Genomic DNA, 20,170 nt, shown 5'->3' with positions numbered 1-20,170 from the left:
CACACTATTTGTCAATATGCTGCATTTGCATATAAAGGGTCGTACCCTACATCCCTTTACCATAAAATGTTCAGGATTTATAATTAACAGAGAATTTCTAAACATGACAATCCCCTCTCCAGGACTTCTGGATCCAAAAGTGTTGCATTCTTTCTTTAAATTCTCATATTTTATTTGGTGAAAACCAAAACAAAATGTGGGCTGCTTTAGTCTTCAAGCAGCATAAATAACTGTAAATATTCTTTTATCCGGGGATTCCCAAATGGTAGGCCACAGACCCCTGGTGGGGCTGTGAAGAAACTGCAAGTAGACAGGAAAAATTTGCATATGATAAATAAATGGGAAAATTATAATATAAACTATAATTATGTGTGATATATAAATAATATAAATTTGAAAAAAGAAATATCACCATTTGCACAAAGCCACCAGATTTACATTTTTTGGGGGGAAAAATCTGATATATTTTGATGGTTAACTTCCCTTAGACTTCATTAATGATGTAAAAACCATAATGGAGATGTGGCTATCGCATGCTGCAACTAAAAGTGTTAAATGAGAATCAGCTTCAACAAGTAAATCGTTAGAAGATAAAAACGAGTAAATGAAAACACAGAAACACTTCATGAGCTTGTCTTATGACCACAGTTGTGGTTTAAAGTTTGGACTGCACACAGATTTACAGATTTTGAAATAGATGGCAGTGGTCTGCAAGACTGGAAAAGGCTGTTTTAGCCCTGTAGCACTTCATTCTTTATTTTTTTTCCTGCCACAGGTCAAGCGTGCGACATCCTAAGTGTCTCAGCACTACTTTCAACCACAATGGGTCTCGACAGGTCGTGTGTCTCCAAAGAATTGCGACCCAACTTGGACTGACTGCAATTCCTCTCAGACAGATTGGCAAAGCTGTGAAATTAATAAAATTCATAAACACAGACACGCTCACAGTCTGAGTCAGTCTGTGCCAATGAGTGTATCTCGTGTGTGATTATCTCTGTCCAACAGAAGACTCGACTGCACTGGTTGTATTTCTATATAAAAGCAAGGTTACAGACAACCTGTCACGTTGCAGTTAATTCACTGTCCTGAAGAAACTACATCACATCTACGAGGTTCTGGCAGGACTCTGACTGTAAGTAAATTTCTGTGCATGTAGACAACAACAGATATCCGATTAGCGTCGATATATATCAGTTAATTGCTGTTAACAGATTTGACCTCATTTCCAACTTGATTCCATCCAATCGCAACCTGATGGCACATAGACTCTGTCTTATTGCTGTTTCATGCACCAAAGTTGCTTTACAGAGGGCAACTGACTGCAAGTGGTCACAGACCTGGTCCCCATCTTAAAAGCCATCATTTCAAAGCCAGCAACACCGCAATACAATTTGTTAAATTCATTTTATGATTATGTGAAAGAAGCACAAAAGGTTTTGAAAAAAGGCCAATGATTTATTTTCTCGTCTCCATACCTTGGTTAATGACATCGTTTTCCTTGGTCACCCTGGTGATGTAGGTATCGGGGGAGACGCAGAAGTCGCTGGCTGACTGTGGGGGGCGAGTGCACATGACACATCAGGCTACAGTAACGTGCTGAACAAACTCACTCGAGCAGTGGGTAAAGATTACATCACTGCAGAGCCGGAGAGCTCAGCAGTGTTGCCATGGTTACACTTACAGCAGCGACAGCCAGCTCCAGGCCCAGCGATCCCCAGCTGATAATCAAAGTCAGAACACCCAGCAGACACACTCTGAAGAACAACCCCCCCCCCAAAAAATATCTTTTTAAAGCAAGATTCAGCTTACCAACATGTTATACAGGAGGCAGTCTCAGCACACACAGAGGCAGGACACAATTTGATCTGTCCAATAGGAGCAGGCTTTGGTGTGTGATGTAAGGTAGCATACCCAATAAGAGTGCCTCTAGAGTTGCGTATCAGTCCAAACAGCACCAGAAGACAAATGAGAACATCAAAGAGCAACAGGCCAAGGTACCCCAACCACCTGTAAAGAAATATTTATTATCAGTGTTTCATACAAACATACAACACCAAGTCAAACAGATACATATGCAATGCAAAGGACAAGCTAATTAAAGCTTTACTAGAAGACTCGACACGTAACAGCATCACAATCTGTTTTTTTTATCAACCACTTTTTCTGTCATTGCCCCCAAAACAACAAAGCAGGTTAACATGAACAGAAAAAGAGGGATGAAAGCCATTCACACTTAAAGAATGAGATCAGAGTACCCATTCATTCACAAACTACTGCGAAGGATACAATCTCCACATAATCCATGAATATCTTTTAAGGGCTCCTTTTAGCATGTATCTCAGCCTCTCCCTTTAAAGGTGCATCATGACATTTTTGATCCAATGTGTCTGTCAGAGGAAGCGGGTAGCCTTCATTCTGGTTAGAACTAGAACTGGTTATTTTGCCTTTTCTTGCTAACATTCGTTGAATTCTGCTGTTGTGCACCTAAAATATTTAAATTCTGATTTGATTTGATTGAGGATATGACCAGAACATATGGCCCATCATCTGTGGTTTTAATAGTTTAACCTTACAGTATAACACTTTGTGTATGAGAGAATGTAAGAGTAGTCTTGAGTCTGAGCAAGAAACAAAATCCATGCTGGTCAGTAGTTACCTGTAAAAGTCAAAGGCCTCCGTTTTACGGGCCAAGTCCTCCAGGGAGATCTCAGTATTGGACCAGAAGGGAACATCAACCATCAGCCTCACCAGCTCATCCAGCTGTCCCTGGAGCTTCTGGACGATGGACACATAATCTGTCTGATCCTGGAAGGCTGTCTCTAACTGGACCAAGTTCTCCTCCACAGTCTGGTTTAAGGCTAGGGCGCTGTCTGAAACCTAGAAAGAAAAAACTGTCATCAGGAAGGTTTTCCATAAATAAATAAATAAATACATTTTTTGCAATCAGTGGACAACTCACCAGTTTCTCCACTCCAGACACAGTGCGGTTGGCATGACGGAAGGAGTACGCTAAACGCGTGGCTCCATCACTCGACTCTCCGTTTCCATAGAATCCTACGGCTATGCCAGCGCTAGGAGGCAGAAAACAAGACATCCCACATGTAAACACAGCACATAATTTAACCTTTAAATTCATATCATACAGAACTACCCACTGACAGTTGAACTGCTGAGTGCAGTTGCTCTTTCAACCAGCAACAGGCGACATTGAGCACTTTGGCTTTTTAGCTTTGGTGTCACCCTAAAGCCTCGGGCAAGCACAGGACTACCAGGAATGATTCACACACACTCACACACACACACACACACACACACGGAGCCCAAACAATAATTGGGTCACCAGACCGCAAATAATATGATCCTTCTGCAGCTCTGCACCCACGTTCACACATTACATATGCTGCAATATCTGGGGTTACTGGCCCCCAACTTCCCTTTATTTCAAGCCCTTGTCCTCCTTAACCATGTTCACGCTACGACTAACCCGTCGCCCACCCAACACCACCACCATTACTGAAATCTTCTCCACTCTCTGTTTTGTCACTCCTGACCCCTTTTCCCCGACATCCCCCCTCCTCACCATGCTTTTATAGCCTCACTCAGCCTGTAAAAGCTCCTGCGCTTCCCTGCCCTCCCCTTGTATGCGTGTGCCCGACTGTATGCTTTTGTATTGATGATGCTGTCTGCACAATAACACCAGACATTTGTAGAGAGAAATTTATGGCCCTTATTACAGCAATTCATTCTAGCCCATTAGATTTTGAGTAGCCCCTCTTACAACAGGGTTTGCGGTGTGTGTGTGTCTGTGTGTGTGTTTCAGAGCTTTACGACATACATGACATAAAACCGCAAACACAGAAGAAAAGCAGAGTGGTGATAAAAACAAGCACAGCGGCCCTTTAATGTGCTTTGTGCGTTGATGTACCCACTGTCTACTTCATCAGTTATCATTTCCCCACCCATCCCTGCCTCCCACCATCTCACTCCATCCTCCATGTGATCTCAGCTTAAACAGTCAACCACCTCCCTCAGCTCCTGTTTATACATCCTCTTCTTCTCACCCAACACCCATTCTGTCCCTTAGTTCCCTTTTATCCCTCCTTTCCTCTCTCCATGAGTTTTATCTCTCTGGTTTTAATACCAGCTGCTCCTATCAGGAGATTGCATAAGCTTAGGATATGAAACAGATAGAGCTCCTCCTTTAAGGCAAAAGTTGAGAAATCAAATAAGAGACAGTAAACACTATCCAGCTTAGTTCTGATAACACAAACAACCTCCAAACGGGAGAATACAAATACGTTACTAGAACATCTTTTTGCCTTTTAGGAACAGCAAGCTGTTCTGAACGAGGTCGCCTCAAAGAAACTGCGCTCTGTTTAGTTTCTGCTTCAATCCACTTTCAACTGAAATGAACTGACTTCATGAGCTAAAAATGCTTTGTTCTACCTAAATGAGCACACTTAAGTGCAGTCAGATGGAGCGCAGCAGATAAGAAAGTAAACGCTGAATACAAAGCTGGGTTATGATCAATTCTGGTGCAAACAGATTCACTGCAGTCCAAAATAAATGCATTCAGTTAGCAGACAGCATTCTGATGATTAAAACCGCTACTAACAAAGCAGCTGATGACTATTAAGACTATTCTGGGGGATTCACCAATCCAATTCGTGCTGGCCAGGCCTCCTTTCTGACTCTAATTTCATACATTATCCGCAATAATGTCATCAAAAACATTTTGATTATTAAACTTGATACAAAGTGTATGATACATACAGGGTGAGTGTCATAGTGCCCGTGGTTTTTATTAGTTTTACTGTTTTCTCCCTCTGTGTGAGTCCCACAGATTCTGTCATCTTGTTCAGCGTTGCTGTCTTCATGTCTCGTCATTAGTTATTTGCCTCTACCATTTTTACTTTGAAGGTTAGTTTTCTCGCGTGCCTTGTTTTGGTTTTACTTCCTGCTTTTGTTTCCCTCCTTTGAGACGGTCCGCTGTTCACTGTTTTCACCTGCATCTAGACACCGATCAATGTGTGTCGGCTCGTCTGTTTGTTCCCTGTTGTTCTCCCGTTTGTTACCTTGCTCCTTGTTCTTTTGGTGCTTCTTTATGGATTCTTGTTTACCTTTTCAGACTGGACTCTGGACTGTGTTTGATCTGACAGTAAATGCTCATTTTCTATTGCTTTCCCTGCCTCCCTTTGTGTCCTGCTTTTGGATATTCTCACTAATATTATATGAGAAAATGAGACACATGGCTGACTTTTTTTTTTTCAGCAACAGCCATTTGAGCTATGCATACTTTTTGATCCAATGATCTCTCTATGTAATTGTTTTGATCATTCTACTAGATTCAAATTGCACAGGAATCCAGCCATTTACATTGATCCACAGTTCAGCAGTTCATGTTACCTTACCTGTTCTCTAAGTGTTTTTGGATATGCATTTTACAATCAGTTTCTCAGATACAGTGTTCAGTTCATTCTTGGCATCCAGTTTGTTATTTGAGAAAATGTCTCAGCTAACTAATAATCAAATATGTTGATCTTTTTGTTTTTTGGCTGATCTTTTCACAACAACAGCAAAAAAACCTAAAGCAAGCTACAGAGTCTCCTGTATAAACACACTACAGCTGCACACAAATGGAGGAAGCCCACATGTAGCTGGAGCTGGGCCAAAAATAACATATGATGTCATATTAAATTGTGGACCAACCAAAAAAAACCCCAAAAAAACCGTGTGGAAACGCACGCACACAAAATCACACGCAAATGCGTTCACATATACTCAGATCCATATTCATAAGAAATATTACAGCTAATCATAACATATGAAAACCTCCAAAACAACGATCTTCAGCTCTAAATCACGCTAATGTGCGTACATGCACACACACACACTTATACACAAAGACAGCTTCCCCGACTGTATAATTCATTTCTCGTCTCTGCATCAAATCTGCTTCTGTCTCCATGGCAACCTTTCTAGGCCAGGAAGAAGGCCGAACAGAGAGAAATAATAAATAAAGGAGGAGGACTAGCAGAGATGTAGAAATTGAAAGAGAGGAAGGAAAAAGTCAGCAGAGGAGAGGCATAAAATTGATGAGAGGGTAACTGAAAGAGGAACAGTCTGTGTGTCTCTAAGCAGGCAGAAATGTGCTCGTCTGTGTCTTTGTGTCCAAGTAAGAGCAGAGCCCACACACACTCCGGTATCTGTGGTCAAAATATCCTACCGCTGGGTCACTTGGGTTAAAGAACTCAGAGTGTACAAAGCCTTCAGAGTCAGATAAACACAAACACTGAAGTGTCACCACCTGGCTGGCTCCCACATATGCCACATGGGCTTCATGCATGTGATACAGCAGCTGGAATGGTGACTTGCCACCATTGCCACCTATTCTGCATTTCACTGTCAGCTTCTTACCCTCGGCCTCTTTTTATTTATCTATTGTCCTGTCAGGGCGTGCAGCTGTAATAGACCTGCTAATTCTCTCATCAGGACTAGCTTACCCACCATGAGGCGTACCATTTCAGGCATTAACACTTTCTGGAAAGATTTTATAGCGCTTACAGTGTCATGACGAGTTATCATTGATCTGCACACTTTTCTTATCTTTACTTTATATGTTCTACTTAGCTAGCCCCACATACACACATATGGTGAAACAGATAAACACACGAACATACACATGGCAAAGCAGATAAACACACTCACACACACATGTTGAAACAGAGCAGTGGACAGAGGGGAAACGATCACGATCTTAAATAACTGCAAAATGCTGCACCTGAGTATAGGGAAGTCACTGTAATATGTAAAGAAACCAGTTTGAGATGATTAATTATCCTGCATCAGAAGATGGGTATACTGTGGTCATAGTATTTAAATGATGATCAGTTGATACTAAGGGGCCCAAAGTGTGCCAAGAAAACAATCTCCCACAGCATTACACCAGCAGCAGCAGCCTGAACCGTTAATACAGGGCTTGAGGCCAGCGAGCCTGAATGAATTGTAGCCTCAGTTTCCTGCTCTTTACTGACTGTAGTGTCACTTGGTGTGGTTTTCCGCTGCTGTAGATCTTTTGCTTCAAGGCTGCTTCAGAAATGCTCTTCTGTATACCTTGGATGCAATGTGTGCTAAGACAAAACTAGTTATTAATGATAACTAATTCAAAAATTATTTACATGTTGACTGCATGTGTTTGTTGTACACATATAATACAAGTAAGAGTCAAATAAAAAATCCAAAGTCATTCTGCTCATGCTACTCACTGCACCAAAGTAATGACGAGAGAAACTTGTTCTGATTGAAGAAAATTAAAACGTTTGCCTTAAGTCATCACTGCTCAGCCTGTTAGTCAAGCACTACAAGCCTGCTATCCCTTTTTAGTGGCACGCTGTACACTAACTGGCTGTATAATGCTTTTCTTAGCAACCCCCTGAGAAAATTTGAGTCCAGGGCTAGAGGGCAACTCTTCCAAGTGAATAGCTAATTATGCTGGCTCAGCCCTATGGGAGCATTCACACTTAAGCACTGCCAAACAAAGGCATCCCTGACTTTTGTTTTGTTTTGTTTCTTTGCAGGATTGATGGTCTAATGCTGCGCTTCATTTACCTCTGAAGTCAGATGTCAAAGCAGGGAATGACATCACTCCCGACTTGACTGCGTTCAAGCCGGAAAAGAAAGGAAGGAAGAGGATTTGTTTTGCTCCTAGCAATGTAGAATCATCCATCTAGCAATACAGTATAATGTCTGTTTTTCTGCCCTTAAACACAAAGATGGAGCCTGGTTGGGTCTCTGTGTGTGACTTATTTAGTGAGTCACAAATACAAAACAGTAGTAGTACAGATGAGAGGTTTTACAGTTTTACTACTGTTTATGTGCACTTCCGCCAACATGGATTTTGAAGTAAAGGACTTTCTGAGCTGGAAAACCAACTTGAGGGGGCGTTCCAGTTATAAATTCAGTCTTGGAAGTCAACATTTCCAACTTCTAACTTCAAATAAAGTATTAGCAACACTGGCACTCTTAAGGCAAGCCAACCAAGTTGCTGTGGATACCTTTACATTAACGAGAGCTAGCTAGTGCTGGACCATTTGAATAAACGTGGCTGATATGGTGCTCGACATTCTGAACTTTCATCAGCTTTTCAGCATAAGTAAAGTGAAGCAGCCGATCCACAATTCAGTTCAGCAACGCACGACATTACTTCATTCAAAGTCAATGAGACACAATCCTCCCTTACTCATCTTACAGACTGTGATGCAAAGGTAGATGTTGCTAAACGCACTCAAGCACAGACAGCTTCATCACATTGTACAGAAGAGTCGATCTCATAGGAATAACGTCTCACCTGCAGACGAGTGTGGCAATGATGACGCACCAAGCGGTGCAGCAGCAGTCAGCGCTAGGCTGCTGGGAGTGCATATGGGAGTGTGAGGACTCATCACTCTTGCGCCGCCGGCAGCAAAGCCAGAAAGAGTAGAAAAGGAGGAAGATAAGGTCCAGGCCCAAACACAGCAACGCCACAGCACCGAGGAGCAAAACAGACTGAGGAAAGAGTGAGAGAAAAAACAAAAACCAATTAGCAAAAACAAGACATTTGTGATTTTTGTATAGTTTGTGTTACATGTTTTCCATTAAACTTTGTCTTGATTCATTCAGATGCATCGTGTTTGAGAGGTTTCCTTTATCACAGGGAAGTGGGCCATTTAGGATGTGGGTTAAGGAAGCAAATTAGCTGATATGAACAGAAACCAGACACACCGACAGACCACATGATTTGCCAGACACATGTGCATGTATTCGCAAAAATGTGTTCCTGTCTCTTGCTACTTGAGGCCCCCAAAATAGTGACTGTTAAATGGGCTTTTGATAGACACCATAAAAATTTTACCTTGTACTGTATTTGCACACCATCAAGCACATGCACACACACACCTCCACGAGTGAGAGGAAGTGCTGCTGCTGGGGAGCTGTATGCGCCAGAGACCCACCACACAGATCACATACCCTCTAAAAGCTTTGAAGTGTAAAAGAGGGTGGGGGTGGTGGGGGTAGACAGAAGGAGAAGTAGGGGGAGTCAATTTGAAACAAAAAAAGACACGCTGGAGAGACGTACAAGGAAGCAGATGTGAAAAATGACTGAAGTGAACTCTAAAAAAGGAAGAAGCCGGTAAAGACAGACACGAGAGCTGTTACAGCAGTTTGGCTGGGACTTTTTTTTATCTTACACACAGGCTGAAATGTTGATTTTTCTTCCCCCTCTGGGACTGTCTGGAAAAGTCATTGTCCTGGAGGACCGTGAGGGACAATTACACGTTTCTGGAAAACCAAAAATCTCCACCTGCTAGACTACTTAAGGCAGACAAAGGAATCCTGCCACGGAGCTACATGGTGACAAACTGCAACAGTGCAACTCTGGGGACCCTTGATGATAAACACAATGGGACTCCACCTCCACAAACACTTCCTGACTTCCCAAGATTTTAAACTGCTGCTTTTTTGCTACTGACCTCATATTTTTGCTGATTTCCAGACGGCAATGCCCTTACATCTTTAAGCTTATTAAAATATATCAGGAAAAGCAATCTCTGGGACAGTGTCTCTCAAGCCAACAGGATTCATGCAAGGATTAGAAGAGCAAAAAAAAGAACACACACACAAAAAAAACCAGATAATCACTGCAGTTTTAAAGGTCTTCTTCCTTGAGCCTCTTAGAATGGTTCCAATGAAAAAATAATGGAGAAACATGAACATCCTCCTAAGGATTGAACCAGCTAGGATGATCTGATATCCTCGTGTTGGTGTTGTTCCCAGACCATCATGAAAATGTTGTTCCAGGTTCAACATTGCAAGTGACCAATCACATTGTTGTGACGTTATTCTTTTGCGCGCCAAGCCATTCGTGCATTTATGAAATTCCAATGTTGCAAGGACAATATCAATTCTGCTTACTGTTTATTAAAGGGTTACGGTTAGGGTCAGGGTCAGGGTCCGTTGATCGGCGGACAGAGGCGGTTTCTCGCAGCTTAAGTACAGTTTTTTGTTTTACGCCGGTTTTTCCCGAAGTCGCAAAAGTATGACGTCACAACATTCTGATTGGTCACTTGCAATGTTGATCCTGGAACAACATTTAGTATGATGATCTGGGAACAACACCAACACGAGGAAATCAGATCGTGCGAACCGGCTATGTGTAAATATGGGTCTAAACGAGTTGCTAAGCACCTATATTCAATACGATGTCAAAACCACTAGGCATGGCACTACTTTTGAAGTAAAGGACTTTCTGAGCTGGAAATCCAACTGAGCTAGACGCCAATGTTAGCATGCTAGCATGAGCACAAAAAACAGTGCTAACCTGTTAGTAAGAGACAGTGCCAAGTTTGCGTGTTCAGCATCTTAGTCTAAAATGTTAGGATGAGGGGCCAGCTAAAACTGCAATGTTCTCACTTCTATTTCTACTTTCACTGTCTCTTTAAATTGGACTTTTTCAGTAAGCAGTACAATTCATGCTAGCTACTCACAAAAGCATATAAGTGATAACTTGTCTTTGAAGGCACAAATCTCTTTTCACATTAAGAAAAACTATGCACCCTAATAATGTCAGTGCTTCTTGGTGTGTGAGCTGAGGCACATGTAACAGCACTATAGCACCATACCAACACATAGGGGGCTAGAGCCAATCTAATCAGGTATGGGTTCATTAGAATACTACAGCAGAATTTTTCATACAGTATATGTGTAGTGAAACATGCCAGGCATCATTATTTACTGAACGCATCAGTCTACTGTGTGAGATCCTACAGTTGTGGCTGTGACCTGGTGCAATGTTTAAATGTGATGTACCTCATTACAAGATAAGTTACAACTATAGTATATGGACAAAAGTACTGAGCTAGTTATACTTTACACCTACAGGAGCTGCTTAGCATTGAAAATCTAGCCAACGAAGCTCCTGGTGCAGTTTTTTGCTGATGTTAATGCCAGAGGAGGTTTGGAGCTCTGCAGTTATGGAGTCCACAGTGTTGGTGACGTTTACACACGACGTGCCTTGGCCATTGTCTGCCATTTGTGTAGTTTTAAAAGTTGTCTTGTTACACTACCACACGCTTATTCCTAAAATAGCTGTGCTGTACAAAACAAACAGGTAGTATAAGTGAGAAGCTAAAATCATCCCTTTTCAGTCTTAAATTATCCCCTCCAGTAGTTTTATTTTAAAAAAAATTTAAGTATTTTATTGTGCAAATTCTGACTGTGAGAAAAAAATACTCATTAGTGAGGGTCCATCTCAGCAAATGTGCCATTAGCAATGTTGAGCCCTGCTCATCAGAAAGAAGGAGGAGGACAAGGAGAAGAAATCTGGTTATTACCCAGCAATCCCTGACTGTCTCCTCCCAACAGATTAAAGATGATGAGAGAGGAAATGACATGAGTTTCCTGATTCTTAGTCTATGGTATTATGTATAGGTATGTGTGTATGTAAAATCAACAAAGGGATTTAAACAAAATGGAGATACAGATTAACCGTAACAGACTGGCAATGAAACTGCACATATACATTATGATACATGTCACTAGTAGGACACATTCATGGAGAGAAAGTAATATTTTTTTACATGAATTCACGGTTTCCCCTTTCATAAGAGTTCAATTTTGGTTGGATTATGTTTTTTTTCAAGTGGCCGAGATCGGATTTCAGAGCAAACTGCTCATGATGCTGTGGTGACTCGCATGCCCAAAAGAACAATGGCAAAGACGTCACATGTCATACAGAAATAAACATGGAGGTCACAGTTAGTGTTTACATTTTCTACTTCATAAGTTTGTGTGGGAAAATTTGTGAGCAGATGACAAAGAGCACAAAGACGACAGCCAGCTTTTTAATTATGGCATTTCTTGTGGCGTGTGTGGGTGCAGAGTCGGAGCCATGAGTGGCGGCATTGTACCATGAATTGCTTCACAGAGACAATTTTCAGGTTGTCACAGGCTATTTTAACTACATAATAGAATTGTGAATGTAAATTTCAGTTCAGATAACAGAAAAAAATAACTAGACTTCTGCCTGCAGTCTGAAGACAGCCTTCGGCACGGCACTGAAACAGTTTCATGCAATGACTAAGCCAAAATGGAAAAGAAAAAAAGAACACTGTACTGGCCTGAATGAATGAGAAGATCATCAGATATCAGGGGACTAGGTAATTCTTTCTGCAGATTTGTTTTTGTGTTTGCAAGTCTTATTTACAGCCTTACTGTTGCTAGGCAGGGAAATATTTTTGGACTGTTTATAGCATGTCTTTCAGGGTTAATACAATTGTTTGGTTAACCCAATTAAACACAGAGCATGAGTGAGACAGCAAGGCTGCGACATGCTTTGCTACAACATTGGGAAGAAACTCACTGTGAACACAGAGAAAATCTCCTGTTCCCAAATGATGGGCTGAAAGGTGAAAACCCAAGCCTCCAAACACAGCTTAAACTCGTGACAAAAGTAGGCTAGGCCATGCAATCAAACTGCAGGGCTTAAAAATTGGCATTAGTCAAAACAGTATTTGAAAACGAATTAAATGTCATTTTTTCATCAATAAACTCACATTTTCAGAGTGTGCATTCTTGATTTAAAAAAAGCAATTTTCACAGAAAACCTGGGCGTCTGAAAAACAAGCAAGTAGTTCCAACAAATGCAACTAAAATCAACTACATACAATAAAGCTATCTATAGATAAACTATACTACAGACTATTAAGTCTGTTCAGATAAAAAATTAAATATACAATCCAATGCAAAAGTCTTAAAACACCATTGAAATTTACCTAAACACGTGTAAACGAAAATTAATAAGATACGCCATATAAGGCATAAACAGAGTTTGTACAATTTTAGTGAGCTTGAAAGTCAATATTTGGAATAACCCCTTTTATTCTTCAGCACAGACGAAACTGTTTTAGGCAAACTTTCTTCTAATTTCTTATTCCAGGCTTCTTGAAGGACATTCAAAGCTCTTCTTTGGATGCTGGCCGCGTTTTGTTCCATAAAGATGAGGCCAATGCTATCACTGATAGTATTCATGCCCGACAGTGTTTTTCTAACCAGGTATGCCTTTGTAGCACTGTTTGGGATCATTGTCATGCTGAAAAATAAAGGATTTGCCAATGAGATGCTTTCCAGATGGTATTGCATGGTGGATCAAAATCTGATGATACTTTTCTCTGTTCATAATTCTCCCAAAACAATGACAGTCTCCACCCTGTTTTACAGATGGCTGTAGACACTCACTGTTCTACCTCTTCTGTGCAGACTAACAACACTTTGGACAAAAGCTTTCAAATTTGGATTCATCACCCCGTAAGTCCCACTGCCACTGATTTTCAGTGCAGTTCTTGTGTAATTTGGCATACCTCAGCTTTCTCTCCCTGTTTCCCCTCCTAAAGAATTACTTCTTCACAGTCACCCTTCCACCGACACCATTTCTGATAAGGCTTTGGAGAACAATAGATGGATCAACTAAAAGGCCAGATGCATTTTACAGGTCCTGTGTCGTGTCGTTGTTTATTTTTCTGTTTCTTAAGGACATGACTTTCAGATACTGTTCATCTGCTTAATACATCTGTTTTGTGTCCTCCACTTGTCCAGTTCACTCAGATCTTTTAAGGAGACACTGCACTGAAATGCTGAGATATGGGAATCATCTCTTTGGTGCATTACTTTTTTATGTATGTCAAAGACCACTAAAAAGTTTCAACAAATTCTGGCACCTTGGAAGCAAACTGTAAAGAGATAAGGGCTGGCTCAGTACTCTAATTCAAGTAAAAAGTCAGAAAAAAGTGAAAACCCTAACCCATCACAAATTGGGTCTTGGAGATTATCAAACCCCAAAATTACTCAGTGCTTAGTGTGGTTAAGAGACGTAATGAAGTGAAAGTTTATGTTTAAGCAGCTAGAAATGAAAGATATCTCACGGTTTGCAGGAAATATGATTTGAATGATCACCTGCCAGTGAAAAATGCAAATCAGCGAGTCATGACTGTTATATTTACAAAGCCACAACAACTGACCTAGTACTCATAGAACTCCTCCTGGTGTGCTTGATGGCTGTTAGATTAACTGTCAGGCTAACAAACCATCAGTGCAGATTAGGCGTGGATCAATTAGCCCCTAATAAGCATGGTGAGCCTGGGTGTACATTAGTGTGTGTGTGCGTGCACATCTCCACACTAGAGATCAGCTTGCAGGCTGGAGGATGGGCTAAACGTTAAACACCCCGGAACACTGATCTACTTTCAATCTGCCCATTTAAGTGTGTGTACGTGCACTCCCACAAGTGTGCGTGCATGTGTGTGTGTGTTTGAGATGACAGGATCAATCACTTCCACTTCACTGAGTTGTCCTTGCACTCTCCCTGCCTGTGTGTTACTCTGTAATTTGGCCTACTATCCTCTCAACTTCTTTCCTGAGGCATTCACTGACCTCAAGTTCATTCTGTTAATATTCACCTGTGCCACTGGGTCAAAGAGCTACCAAAGCATAAAGGCATGGACAGCGCACACAAAAAACATTCAACGCTAGCATCATCTTTCTAAACTGCTACGAGGAAATGCCTTCTTCAGTGCAAACTGTAGCAAACCATCCAAAATACCAATTACTGACTTACTTTCCACAGCTGGCAATATGAAAGTGTGTGTTATTACAGGTCACATGATTCCTCTGTAATGTTCTGCAGCTGCTTAACTGTGGCTGCGAGCTGACTTTGCGATTCCACCATAACGCAAACAGATGAACACAAATGCAGAACCTCAGGATAAGAGCTCCTATTTCAGCTATCCAGGAAAAAAAACGCAAACGGTTTTCTTCACAAAGCCACAGAGTCAGCATCCCCACTACAGTCAAAGTCATCACAGACCAGTGAGTGAGTGAGTGAGACATGGTGTGAGAGGAGAGCTTTTTTCTTTTTTTTTTGTGACCAGCTTCAAAAGCTGAATGCAAATGAACCCAAGCCAAATCACATCAGAAAGAAAAACACTACACAGAAGAATCTCTCTCTATTGTGTGTGTGTGTGTGTGTGTGTGTGTGTGTGTGTGTGTGTGAGAAATGTCGTGGTGCGGTGACGGACACCGTGTGCTGAAAGACACTGTGTAAGACCTTGTTTGTTATGTGTGCGCCCGAGTGTTTATGTGCTTCTCAGCTGGATGAGTAGATGCATGAAAGCCTTTGAGACAGATATACTGAGCCAATCTAAAGACGGGCTTCAGTGAAAGAGTGAAAGAAAGAAAGAGAGCATTCTTCCACAACAGACTCCAGCCCTCCCCTTCACCCTCCCCCAAGTCCAACTCACCCTCCTTCTCCTTGTCCTTCTCAACCTCTATCTCTCCCTCCTCTGCGTCTAGCCAGAATTAACGATTTCACCCTGAATGGAACCCCTACATTCACTCACTCACACACACACTTGCGAAATACACACGAAACCCCCCCAAGGGAGCTGTGTGACCTCATCTCAACGAGCAAGCTCTAAATACGCGCTGACACAGAAAGCGAACATACTGTACGTGACATATATGTATGTGTATATATATATATATATATATATATATACACACACACACACACACACACATATATATATATATATATATACACACACATATATATATATATATATGTATATATATACATATATATATATAAATACAGTGCACGCAACGTCTACAGCTGTACAAACAAACGTATGGTCGTAGCACAAAACCCTCACTGACATAGAAACCGCCTCGTTTGCTAAAATATGTCAGGATGTAATTAGTCTAAAAGGGGGGTCCTTAAAATTCCAGTGGGCAAACACATTGGCACACACATCTACAAAGGCCCTTAGTTAAACACTGAATAGCTCGCAGGAAGTGGCTATTTGGCAATTTGGAAGCACCTCCCATGGCTCATGGAGCCTTCTCTCTCTCCTCTCGGCTCCAATCAGTCCCTTTTTTATCTTTCTCACTCTTCTTCCTCCTCTCTCCCTTCTTCTCTCTCCGGTTCTCATCTCCCTCCCCTTGTTCGTGGCTGTGGGTGCCTTCCCACGCTCAGCGCATGAACTTGTACGCCCTCCCTTCTCTCCCCGTAGTGTCAGCAAATGCATTGAGGGATGACTGCGGTGCATGAAATGTGAGATCCTGAGTGATGTGCCTTTGCTTTATATGGCCTAGCGAGGCTGGGTTTACTGCTGCAGAGACCTGGGAGTCACCTTGTTTGAGGATTCTAATGAAATGCAGCAAAACTGGGGCAAATCCCCCCCCTTTCAAGATGAAGCTGCTTTCCAATGCACCGTTCGTGACTCAGTCAGTGTTTAATCCAAGAATGATATCAATTAGTTTTATGCTTTCAAAGAAATCTAATTTGGGATTTTTCCTCATTAGTTTTTTCCAAGTATCAGGTTCATTTTAATCCAATAAAATGATGAAAATTTGTGGAAAAACGGACCATCGGAGAGCACAAAGTGCTGACTGCATATTTTGTCCAACCAACCCTTGCAAATCAGCAGATATTACACTGATAATGACATACAAGTAGGACAATCGCATTGGGATTTCTGCCAGTGATAAATGACTTTACATATTAATAGGTTTTCAAAATTGTCTGTGATTTATTTGTGGCCATTGGTTCCTACACTTCTAATGGTGTCTAGAGAGCCAAGAAATCAATTCCTACTCACTACCTCATATTACAGATTGCATATATGTATGAGCTGCAAGCAGTTCATCAAGAGTGATGATACTTTCACAAACCACCACATTTTATCATTGAAAGGTAAAAAAAAAATACCCAATCTGTCCACAGATGATTACACAGACTTAATATGGATTCATGGCCTGTGCTGGTGTCCAACTGGTACCTTTTTTGCTAAACAGAGGGAAGAATTATGGGAATTTAACCAACGTCGATCATGCTATTCATAGGTTGACTGCTAATTGGCTGACTAGTTGGCTTGGAGATTGAGGGGAACAACAGCAGAGTTCTCGATGAACAAGAAGAAGGGCAAAAAAATGTAAATATAAAAAAATAAAAATCACAAGACCTCAGACAATGGCTTTTTTCATTGTTTTTTCCTGTTTGATCATGACAGGGGTCAAAGCACAAACAATGGGACAAACAGCCCACATTACTGACTGCTCCATGTGTTTTTGGCACTGCCATCAGGTGACAGTACAGTTGCAGCACGTAGACGGGGTCCTGCACAGCTCTGTGTAGCTGCTCCAGCCTACCAACACTGCATCATGCCACGCGCTTTACAAGGTGAAAAAAAACACCAGGAGCACTGTTAACAAAGGTTTATAGTTTCAGAGTGTAAAACAGTGTTTACTTACTTCGTTTGATTTTATTTTTTGAAATTATAAGTACCTTCGGTGCTTAGTACTACGTTGTGTTATGTTGGATATGTTATGTGTCAGAATTGGAGTTCTACAGCAAACTAAATTTAATTTGCAAAAAAGTAAGTCTTAACTGATTACTAAATTCATTGATTTACAGGTTCTCCACGGTCTGGGACTGAGTGCAATTCAAATATCCGGATATCTGTTGCAAGACTTCAGTTCAATGAACCAGTCACTGTTTACAAATGTAAATACGTCTTTAAAAAAGGCTAATAGAAAGCTAAACCACTGTCAGACAAGCACGAGTGGGTTTGAGATTGCATTTCTATTCCCTTATTTACTCTCTACGTGGACCACAAACGTATTTGGCAGAAAATAAATGGAAGACAGAAAGATTCCTTTACCTTCTCGCTTTTCTACAGAGTCAGGCTATTCATATGCAGTATCTATTTATATAGATTCATCTGTCTATGACTGTGGAACAAGAATAGGCTCACAGATTTTATTCTCTCTTTTTTTCTCTCTCACACACACACACACACATTCACACAGCGCACTGATCGATGCAGGGAGAGACCCCACAACTCTGGCTGCAGGACGGCTTCAGTCACCACTTGGCCACTCTGCTGTGAAATTACAGTGTGGGCATGTGGCAGGAGGTACGATGATGAGGCAATGCTGCACGATGAAGGCGATGATGAATTTCTGAGTGGGAGGTAATTATTCTCCCGCACTTGTCTTACCTTCTGGTACTCAGAGTCCTCTGGCCTGAAGTCGCTGCTCACTGTCTGAAACTCGATGTTGAAATGAGGCAACCGGTGGAGCAGATTCACCCACCAAGGCGGAGAATAATTCACCACGGCCGCCATCCTGATGCAGCTGCCTGCCGGCTCTCACTTCACTCTATAGCCCAATTCCTCACAGGGACACTGTAAAAGAAACAGCCAATCACTGCATCTGAGGAGGACACGAAGCAACTTTTAATGTCACCAAACGCATTAGATGAAGAGTAAGACGCAGCATTCGCATGTTATCATAAGGCTAATGTGATGACCTAACAGTAATCAATACCCACTAACAGGGCGGGTCAAAAATGCCAATATAATGGATACCCTCTTTATTCATTAGTTATGCATATATTTTCACAATTTATTAATTTCAATAAGATTATAGCTGCTGAATCTTTCGTGATCATTTCCCATTGGACCAATATAAAACACCCCTGCTGTAAAACACAGGGGTTACAGGTTTCTGTGTGTTTTGTTACAAAGGCAAAAAGACTGCAATATGACATATGACTTTACTATTTGGGGGGTTGCCTTTACAGTGATGTATGTTTGGCTTATTGCCAGTATCACAATGCATTATAATAACTATATTATACTATATTACTACCGCACAACAATTATCACCAATAACCTATTAAATGTAATTAAAGCCCGACAAGACATTCAGTAAGTGTACATTTCGCCCAAACGTTAAACCTGTACATGAATTATGGCATGACAAGAGCATCCATGACAGCGTCACCCAATTTACGCCCATACTGCAAAAACACAGGCTTCGTGAAATAAATGTGTCTTGAACGGGGGGGAATGGCCGTTGTACTGAATTTACTGTATGGGTACATGTAGGTCAGCCCCTTCGCGGGTACCCTCACACATTCAGCATTCAAGCCTTATTTATCTATCGCAGCGCTCAATAAAATGTTAGCAAACCCAGATTAGCTAGCTCTATCCCGCTTTGTCCATTAAATCTACCGCAGTACCACAGAGTCGTCAAGGCAACGAGAAGGGAGAAAAGGAAGAATTCATTTTGAGGTCTGCGTGCCAGTGGACATCCAAGTCCGTGTGCTGGGGTGGGTAGGAACCGTGTTATGACCTACCTAGTGAAGCCCAAGCGGATGCAGACCCTCGTTTGGTATAGTCTTGGAGGTCCAGACCGGCGTATAGTTCACCTATTGTCTTCCCGAATCCGGCGGTAGATTTGAGCACGACAGCCGTGCGCTGCTGCTGCATCAACGCGGCCGACCGAGCTAGCTGCAACGAGCGAGTCGCTTGTAGTCCCATCCACATTGAAAAGAACGGAATAACGGTCACCGACCCGGTCCGCTCACATTTCACCGAGACGTCCTCCTGTTTCGACTGCCTTCACCCTCCGCAAAAGCGTCACGGCAGATTAGGGGTTAAATTATCTGACCAGCAAACCACTATCTATTTTTTTTAATAATAATACAGTTGCTGTCCTCCCCTGCTCACGGTTCGTGCTCGTCGGCGGTCTTCCCACAGTGACCGCCGGTTCAGCGTTGCGGCTCTTCAATTGGATGGTATTGTTGGAGCGTGAAGCAAACACGGTGCTTTAAAAGCCCTGAAGGACGGGGCTTTGCGGCAGCTCCGTGCGCGTGTGAGCGCGTGTGTTTCTGCACGCGCGCGCCTGAGTTTGTAGATGTGTATGTGAGAGGGCAAATGCGCAAAAAAGCCTCCCCCTGGTGTTGAAGTGGTGGAAGTACACAGTAGACAGTAGGACGTTTTATCCTCCACAATGGTGAAGATTATTTTAGAAAGCCTATATGACTACGACACAGGTGGAAAGCAACACAATGGGTCTTTCACTAGAAATTGTTTTAAATGTTTTCCTGGAATATTTCCAAATTTGAAAAAAAAAAATCAGAAAAACAGTCCCAAACAATATTAATGTCTCCTACCAATAATAAATATAAATAAATATGATATCAGAGGTTGAGGGTTGCAGACTCAGGGGATGCACAACATCTTCAGTGTTGAGGGTGATTTTTTATTACATTATAATAAATACATAGAAA

The 20,170-nt window shown here is 41.7% G+C and overlaps 1 protein-coding gene across 1 annotated transcript in view; it reads right to left on the bottom strand.

Annotated features, from left to right (window-relative positions):
- ttyh3b (tweety family member 3b) overlaps positions 1 to 19,760 on the bottom strand; it is a 29,179-nt gene extending 9,419 nt beyond the window's left edge. Inside the window, exons 1-8 of the mRNA XM_084931892.1 lie at positions 19,235 to 19,760; positions 18,093 to 18,278; positions 8,348 to 8,544; positions 2,960 to 3,071; positions 2,657 to 2,877; positions 1,912 to 2,007; positions 1,682 to 1,754; positions 1,476 to 1,551 (exon numbers count right to left, since the gene is read on the bottom strand). Coding sequence (XP_084788018.1) covers positions 1,476 to 1,551; positions 1,682 to 1,754; positions 1,912 to 2,007; positions 2,657 to 2,877; positions 2,960 to 3,071; positions 8,348 to 8,544; positions 18,093 to 18,218 — 901 coding nt within the window. The 5' untranslated portion in view covers positions 18,219 to 18,278; positions 19,235 to 19,760. The remainder of the gene's footprint in view (positions 1 to 1,475; positions 1,552 to 1,681; positions 1,755 to 1,911; positions 2,008 to 2,656; positions 2,878 to 2,959; positions 3,072 to 8,347; positions 8,545 to 18,092; positions 18,279 to 19,234) is intronic.
- Between the last annotated feature and the right edge of the window lie 410 nt (positions 19,761 to 20,170).

The sequence above is a fragment of the Perissodus microlepis genome, chromosome 6 (genome assembly GCF_051167445.1).
Source record: "Perissodus microlepis isolate ML-2025 ecotype Zambia chromosome 6, ASM5116744v1, whole genome shotgun sequence".
NCBI classification, from domain to species: Eukaryota; Metazoa; Chordata; class Actinopteri; order Cichliformes; family Cichlidae; genus Perissodus; species Perissodus microlepis.
This window is presented reverse-complemented; position numbering and strand designations above follow the sequence as displayed.